The sequence below is a fragment of the Astatotilapia calliptera genome, chromosome 3, assembly GCF_900246225.1.
Source record: "Astatotilapia calliptera chromosome 3, fAstCal1.2, whole genome shotgun sequence".
NCBI lineage: Eukaryota > Metazoa > Chordata > Actinopteri > Cichliformes > Cichlidae > Astatotilapia > Astatotilapia calliptera.
The window spans coordinates 50,995,120-51,003,238 of record NC_039304.1 but is presented as its reverse complement, the minus strand read 5'-3'; the positions used below and the strand labels follow the sequence as shown (position 1 = coordinate 51,003,238).

Sequence of the window (8,119 nt, the reverse complement as noted above, 5' to 3'; positions counted from 1 at the left end):
AGATAACTTGTCCCTTTCTACCCCGTGACATATAATGACTGATGCTTAATGCTTAATGAACATGGTAAGCTGAAAGACAATGTCTAACATATACGGTAATCCTGTTTTTAGATGATACACAAATGTCTTTTACGCAGGTTTAAGTATTGATTGATTAATTTGCAGTGGTTTAGTATTGAATGAAATACCTATTAAGTCCTCTTTATTTTTAATCATGATGTAATTATTATTTTAATATTAACCATGGGTGCAAATGTTGTGGAAAATAAACACTAGAAATCAGGATTTTTTTCATTATTAAGTGAGGGTGCCAAAGTGATGTAAAATCGATGTCAAATTTGAAGATTATTCTGATATCCAACTCTAACATTGTTTCAATATTAATTGAGGATGCAGAAGTGATGTAAAATGAATGTCAGATTTCAATGTTAATTGAACGGAATTGCCTGATATTGATTTAACATCATGTCAATGTCTTTTTGCTATCTGCACTCTGCTTTCACACTCACATTTTTGGAGATAAAATATCTTTTAGGAGCAGGCCTACGCCTCCAAACACTATCTACACAAAGATATCTGTATATGATCCCCCAGTTATACAAGCTGTTTGTTCTCTTTTTCCTGCCCCACCCTTCTTCCGCTTTTGAATCCTTTCACTTCTTCACTTCTTATTAGTACATCGAGATCTACCAGGCCCCCCACCAGTCCCCTCCAAGGCTTTTCCCAAGTCGTAGCTCAGTTCATGTCTAAGAGATTCACCTTTGTCTGCTAAAATTGTTGTCAAACCTAAAATGAGGATGTGGGCCGAGCTAGGTGAAATAAGTGGAAATTTAATGAAGCTCCGCCTTCTCACGTCACTCACCTGAGAGAAATGAGAAAACAGGCTGTTCCTCTTTCTCAGTACAGAGAGACGCACAGACGATCAGACTGAGCTCAGACCAAACTAGCAGCTTCCTCTGAGTGAGTCCAGCTACAGGAGAGAAAAGTGGAAAACTCCAACACTGCTGCTTCAAGCTGCTGACGCTCCACACACTGAATGTGAGTTTGAGCAAAAACACGGCTCAAAGGAATTTTCAGTGAAGGTGGTAGAGGAGGGAGGGGAGCCAGGACTGACTGTACTTCCTGTCTGCTGTTTTCAGCTTCACTCACAGACTCAATGGCTTCCAGATCAGAGGAGGATCTCTGCTGTCAGGTCTGTCAGGAGGTCTTCAGAGATCCTGTTATTCTGTCATGTAGCCACAGCTTCTGTAAAGACTGTCTGAAGAGATGGTGGAGAAAAAAACAGATATGTGAGTGTCCAGTTTGTAAGAACATATCTTCAAAGGATGATCCACCTTTAAACCAAGCTTTAAAGAACCTGTGTGAGTCGTTCCTGCAGGAGAGAGATCAGAGAGCTTCAGAGGCTCTCTGCAGTCTGCACTCTGAGAAACTCAAACTCTTCTGTCTGGACCATCAGCAGCCAGTGTGTGTCGTCTGCAGAGACTCAGAAAAACACACCAATCACAGATTCAGACCCATCGATGAAGTTGCACAACAACACAAGAAGAAACTTCAGGAAACTCTGGAGCCCTTAAAGAAGAAGTTAAAGGTTTGTGAAGAAGTTCAAGTGAAGTTTGATCAAACAGCAGAACACATTAAGGTCCAGGCCCGACACACAGAGAGGCAGATTAAGGAGCAGTTTAAGAAGCTTCACCAGTTTCTAGCAGATGAAGAGGAGGCCAGGCTGGCTGCACTGAGGGAGGAAGAGGAGCAGAAGAGTGGGATGATGAAGGAGAAGATGGAGGCTCTGAGCAGAGAGATAGCAGCTCTTTCAGACACAGTCAGAGCCACAGAAGAGGAGCTGAGAGCTGAAGATGTCTCATTCCTGCACAACTACAAGGCTGCAGTGGAAAGAGTCCAGCGCTGCCCCCTGCTGGATGATCCACAGCTGCCCTCAGGAGCTCTGATAGACCAGGCCAAACACCTGGGCAACCTGACCTTCAACATCTGGAACAACATGAAGGACATGGTCTCCTACACTCCTCTCATTCTGGACCCAAACACTGCTCATCCAAACCTCATCCTGTCTGAAGATCTGACCAGTGTGAGAGGAGGAGAGAGGCAGCAGCTTCCTGATAATCCAGAGAGGTTTGATTTGTTCTGCTCTGTCCTGGGCTCTGAGGGCTTTAACTCAGGGACTCACAGCTGGGATGTTGAAGTTGGAGACAGTACACGGTGGTTACTGGGTGTGTTGGCAGAGTCTGTGGAGAGGAAAGGAAACATACAATCTGGATTATGGGAGATATTGTTTGATGGAAGTAAATACTACAAACACTCACCATCAGCTCCTCTCACTGCTCTCTCAGTACGGAAGAAGTTCCAGAGGATCAGAGTGAATCTGGACTGGAACAGAGGAAAGCTGTCGTTCTCTGATCCTGATACTAACACACACATACACACCTTCACACACACTTTCACTCACAGGATGTTTCCATACATTGAAACTGATGGTAAAGTGAAGGTGTGTCCGTTGAAGGTGTCAGTGTCAGTGCAGCAGATGAGTTGAGGATGATGATGTTTCTAATGTTGTTTCCTGTCAGTGAGTTGAAGCTGTTAAACTGCAGCTGTCCTCCTGCTGCCTCGTTGTTCCAAAGCTCTTTGTTTCTCTTTTAGTTTCACTGTTTCTTTCTGTTTCTGCTGTCCACCTTTTCACATGGAAAATCATTTCACTGTTTCTCACTGAATGACTCCCCAAACTAGATTTGAAATTCTATCAAGTTTCTAATCATTACAAGTGATTCATGTTTCTATTTGATGTGTAAATGGAGATGATTTAGTTTGCTGGGATATGGACTGACATGTGTTGAATGGGAGGAGCAGTTTGTTGTTGGCTTCTTGTCTGTTTATGACGACAATAAATATGTTGTTGAAACAATGATTCATGTTTAACTCCATATATGAAATGTTTCTGATCTTTGAATTCTGTTTGATTAAAGACTTTCTTCATGACACAAATGAGATTTCAGTGTATTAATAGAACTAAATAAGCTCAGAGTTGAAAGGCTGGAGTATTATGTAAAAATTATAAATTGTTCATCAAATTGCCCCTGCGACAGACTGGCGACCTGTCCAGGGTGTACCCCGCCTCTTGCCCTATGACAGCTGGGATAAGCTCCAGCGCCCCCCACAACCCTGAAAAGGATAAGCGAAAGCGAATGGATGGATGGATGTTTATAAAATAAATAAAGCTGTGTGTTATTGTTTTAATATATACACGATGCAAATTTGCTCATAAATGGGTTGGCGCTTCATGTTTTCAGAGTCAAGAGCTGCATTCAGTGTTAATGTTTGGATTTGAAATATTGCCGGTTGACATAGAGTGCAGAGGGTTTTTCAGCATGCTTACACATACACCAGTGATGGCTTTTTATACGTCTCTGGGTCACAGAGTCCAAACAAGATGTCCTGAACTGGGCCTTAGAATCAACTGAAGGATAACATTCGATAGTCAAGGCTACACAGGGTGTGTTTTTGTGTCCATGTTTCTCTTATTTCAGGAAAAGGAACAGGAACTGCCAAAGCAAATTAAATCTTTCTAAACCACAAATATTTCTTCTTAAATATTTGAACACAACAACAGTCAAATAGTGAAAAATAGGAAGTAAGCATGGTGCTACTGGAGTCGTGTGTGTCAAGACTGATTTCAGCAGGAATGGAGAGAGGGGAGAGTAGAGTGAACAGGTATTGTTTAGAAGGGTTCAGCAAATCTGAGCTGGCAGCAATCGCTTCAGAGTGTCAGATCAGAACACTTGCAACTTTTCAGATGCAAGAGGAACAAACTGCCAGAGTTCAGGAATAAAGTTGTCATTCTTTATATTTCAAGAATGGCCCACACGTGGGCGAGAGTGTGGGGTGTGAGTGTGTGTGGTTTGGTCTTATGAACGCACACACTGTCGGTTGTGCGGCTGCCATTTGTCTCTGAACTGAAGCTGCATGTGTGCACATGAGCCAGCTTCAAACTTGGCAGTTTTGTGTCTGGAGTAATGCAGGAAGATGTTAAATATTTGAAATACTGTATTTGTGTTTCTGATAATATCTGTGAATACTGGATTACTAAAGATCAGAAAGAACTGCGTTTTTCCACATTATTACTTCTGTTTTTTTTTTTCCACTTTCAGAAATTATTTTTGAGAATAATTCAATTCAATTCAATTGTATTTATATAGCGCCAAATCACAACAAAAGTCGCCTCAAGGTGCTTCATAGATACAGAGAAAAACCCAACAAACATATGACCCCCTATGAGCAAGCACTTTGGCGACAGTGGGAAGGAAAAACTCCCTTTTAACAGGAAGAAACCTCCAGCAGAACCAGGCTCAGGGAGGGGCGGGGCCATCTGCTGCGACCGGTTGGGGTGAGAGAAGGAAGACAGGATAAAAGACATGCTGTGGAAGAGAGACAGAGGTTAATAACAGATATGATTCAATGCAGAGAGGTCTATTAACACATAGTGAGTGAGAAAGGTGACTGGAAAGGAAAAACTCAATGCATCATGGGAATCCCCCGGCAGCCTACGTCTATTGCAGCATAACTAAGGGAGGATTCAGGGTCACCTGGTCCAGCCCTAACTATATGCTTTAGCAAAAAGGAAAGTTTTAAGCCTAATCTTAAAAGTAGAGATAGTGTCTGTCTCCCGAATCCAAACTGGAAGCTGGTTCCACAGAAGAGGGGCCTGAAAACTGAAGGCTCTCCCTCCCATTCTACTTTTAAATACTCTAGGAGCAACAAGTAGGCCTGCAGAGCGAGAGCGAAGTGCTCTAATAGGGTGATATGGTACTACAAGGTCATTAAGATAAGATGGGGCCTGATTATTTAAGACCTTGTATGTGAGGAGCAGAATTTTGAATTCAATTCTGGATTTAACAGGAAGCCAATGAAGGGAAGCCAAAACAGGAGAAATCTTCTTAAAAACATTATTTTTCAAGGGAACTTATAAACAAAGATTAATGCTAACTAGTACCCATCACATTATACACTCTAAAAAGTAATTCATCAGGCCTTTTACCACCACTTGATTAAATCCATGGCTGCAACATAAAAATTCTAATTTATTGATTAAAAATTTCAAATTTTCAAATTCAAATTCAAATTTTATTTGTCACACCCACACAACCATACACAGTATGACATGGGGGTGAAATGCTTGTAGCTGTACAATGCCCGACCATTAAATGACAGAAGAAAAGTTTTACAATATTTACAATTTACTACAAAAATTTACAAATTAACTTAGGAATTTGCAGTAAATAATGTGCAAATAGCAGAAGAGGTTATAAAGATAAGGATTATAAATTATAAATTATAGGAATATTAGGATTATAGGAATTAAGGATTAAGATAGACCTTCTAAGTTGCAAACTTTATTTTTTTGGGTTGTGTTGAAATAATAATGTTGGTAATTGCATTAAATTAATTTTATATGTAATTTGAAATTAAATCCCAATGTTAGTGGGTTCAAAATAAAATCCAAGTTGTAATTACTTAAAGAAATTGAATAGATAACTTATTTTTTTTCCACTGTAACTTCTGATTTCAAATTCCCTCCCCTACCGACTTAACTAGCCCGGGCAAATTCACACATGTTGGGTTGCATGGTGCAAGCTTTTGTAAAAGACATTTCAAGGTAAGTAACATTTCATTAACAAATAACAGTTCTACCAAAGCAAAGCATTTGTGCTGGTCACCTGTAGTGGATTTGTGTATGATGTGATGCTCATACAGATAAGGAAATACTTTGCACTACCACATGTAGCTAATGCTAGCCATTCTAAACTTTAGCACAGCAGAGGATAAGACTTATAAAGTTTCATTTGACAAAAGTCTTCAGCTAGAGAGTGCAACTGTGGCTAGGAAAAGCGTGGTTAAAGTTTTGCTACACAGTGCAATCTAATTTCGATCTTAAGCTGATTTTGTTTTTCTTTTTACCAAAATTAGAAGCCTTAAACTGTGAATAGTTTTGTCAGAGGGATAACCTAGAGGCTTCTTTTTTCCAGCACTCATGTCACATCTTTTTTGTTTTGTTTTTTTTTTTTGTTTTTTTAAAAAAATCAGATTGTGTGAAATATTGTTAATGTCATTCCAATAGCATTATTCTGGCATAGGCTATGTGAATCTACTTAATATTAAGACTTTATGTAAGCAGTTAGTATAGTGTGATAATCTAGGGTCATTAGTGCTTTGTTAAGTTGGGACACATTTTTTACAAAATGGGCTGGGAGTGAACAATGTGTAAATTCGAAACCTCTGCAAAAACAGGGTTGCTAAAACATTAGAGATTACACCACGGTTATGGTGGCGAAGTCTCCCTTGTCTTCACCAAGATTGTTTTTGTTCCCTCAAAACTTGGGGTAGCCTTAGATCACTTCTATCCTCTTTAAATAATGTATTAGAGCATTCATTAATGCAGTATAGCTAATAGTCTGCAAGGTTTAATTCTTCTGTTTGTGTGGTCTACAGATAAAGGAGGAGTTCAAGAGAATAACCACTGTAAGCCTTGAATGGCTACACTTGACCATTGCACCCCAAAACTGATGGATGTCATTTTATCAAGGGGAGGAGCTAAGGGAGTGAGAATCAGGCAGATCAAGGACATGCTTCTTGAGGTAGGACAACTATTTAGACTTTGGGTAGCTTTGAAATGCACTTTGTTGTCAGTCACCCATGTATTTTATACTCATACTTTATTTTTTCTTAAATAGCACAATACAATTGAAACACGCAGAGAAGTAGCCATCTGCTGCCTTATCACTTTCCTTGGAGAGAAGGACGAGGACCTTTTCATGGAGTTTGATGTAAGTAATTCAGCATTGTGTGTGTGTGTGTGTGTGTGTGTGTGTGTGTGTGTGTGTGTGTGTGTTCCATTGATCATCTGAATTCATTAAGATTCAGTAAGTATAAAAGTCTAATCTATAATTCACTAACCTATTTTTTAAAATTTGCTTTACAAGGACACCGAAGAACTTAAGCCAGGTGATGAAAACTGCCATCATCAGTGACCGGTACACCTCTGGATCTAACCATAAGACTGCAACCATTGTGGTGGAGGAAACAAAAATCATGGAGGGCCAGAATTTCCCAAGGTGCTGTGTTTTGCTCATGGGCATAATATATGCTCTCAATCTGAGCGAATGCAAGGATCTCAAATATACTTTTGAAGTTGTTCAGAAGCTGTTACTTGACCTTGATGGAACCATCATTATGTTAAAGATGTTGACTCTGTTTCAAAAATTGTTAACTGTTTTGAATCCTGTATGTGTAACATTGATCTTAAAGGTGTTTGCTGCATTGTGTAATAGAAAGATGCAAGATCTTGTAAAGTTTGGTAGGCATTGAAAGTTAACATTTACTGAACACTTGCATGGAAGTACCTATTACTGCAACAAAATGTTTTCTAAGTAGATTTTTTACCAATTGAACACATTTGTTTCTGTGATGTTAAATACATAAAGGCATATTCTATAACTTGGCTGTGATGGTATAAATCTAAATTTCTGGTTTATTTTCACTTTTTAAATACAAAGTGTTGAAATGCCTACAGTTCAAAATAAAAAAAGTTATTTGATAAAAAAAAGGTTGAATGAATTCCTTTCTTAAAAGCTATTACAATAAAAAAAAATAAGAGAAAGCTAAAATGATGATAATAATGATGAAAATCAGCAACTTAATATTTTAAATAATGAACTTTAAAAAATTGTTTTTGTAATTGCTGTAATTAATTACATAACACTTAAAAATCATTTCAAATAATGTGGAAAAAGTAATTGGAGGAACATAATTTTTATGAGTAAACAACTTAAAAATATGTTTTTAAGCTACCAAATATTACGTAAATGGTAATTAAAATCACCTTTGATTATGGAGGACGATTTAATTCCCGTAACTCAATATAGTTTGTTGGTTCAATCTAATTTCAACATAAGTTATCATAACTCAAAAAGAGTAATGGAAACTGTTGCGTTAATTTTTTTTGTTGAGCTTAAACAATAGTTTTTAGAGTGTAGAGTTGGGCACTCCCTTAACCACACGCAAAGCAGAATAAACAAAGTGGAAAAAAAGGGAAGGGCAAAGCAGCAGCTCTTCT

At 38.6% G+C, this 8,119-nt stretch overlaps 1 protein-coding gene across 1 annotated transcript; it reads left to right on the top strand.

Moving 5' to 3' along the window:
* The first annotated feature begins 1,141 nt into the window (after nucleotides 1-1,141).
* Nucleotides 1,142-2,565, top strand: LOC113019739 (nuclear factor 7, ovary-like). The gene has a single exon (XM_026163559.1). It carries the CDS (start codon nucleotides 1,157-1,159, stop codon nucleotides 2,543-2,545), a length of 1,389 nt encoding a protein of 462 aa, XP_026019344.1. The 5' UTR covers nucleotides 1,142-1,156; the 3' UTR covers nucleotides 2,546-2,565.
* Nucleotides 2,566-8,119: the final 5,554 nt, after the last annotated feature.

What these genes read in the sequence shown, in the direction of transcription:
- LOC113019739 (XM_026163559.1), top strand. Translation starts at nt 1,157, where the DNA reads ATGGCTTCCAGATCAGAGGAGGATCTCTGCTGTCAGGTCTGTCAGGAG.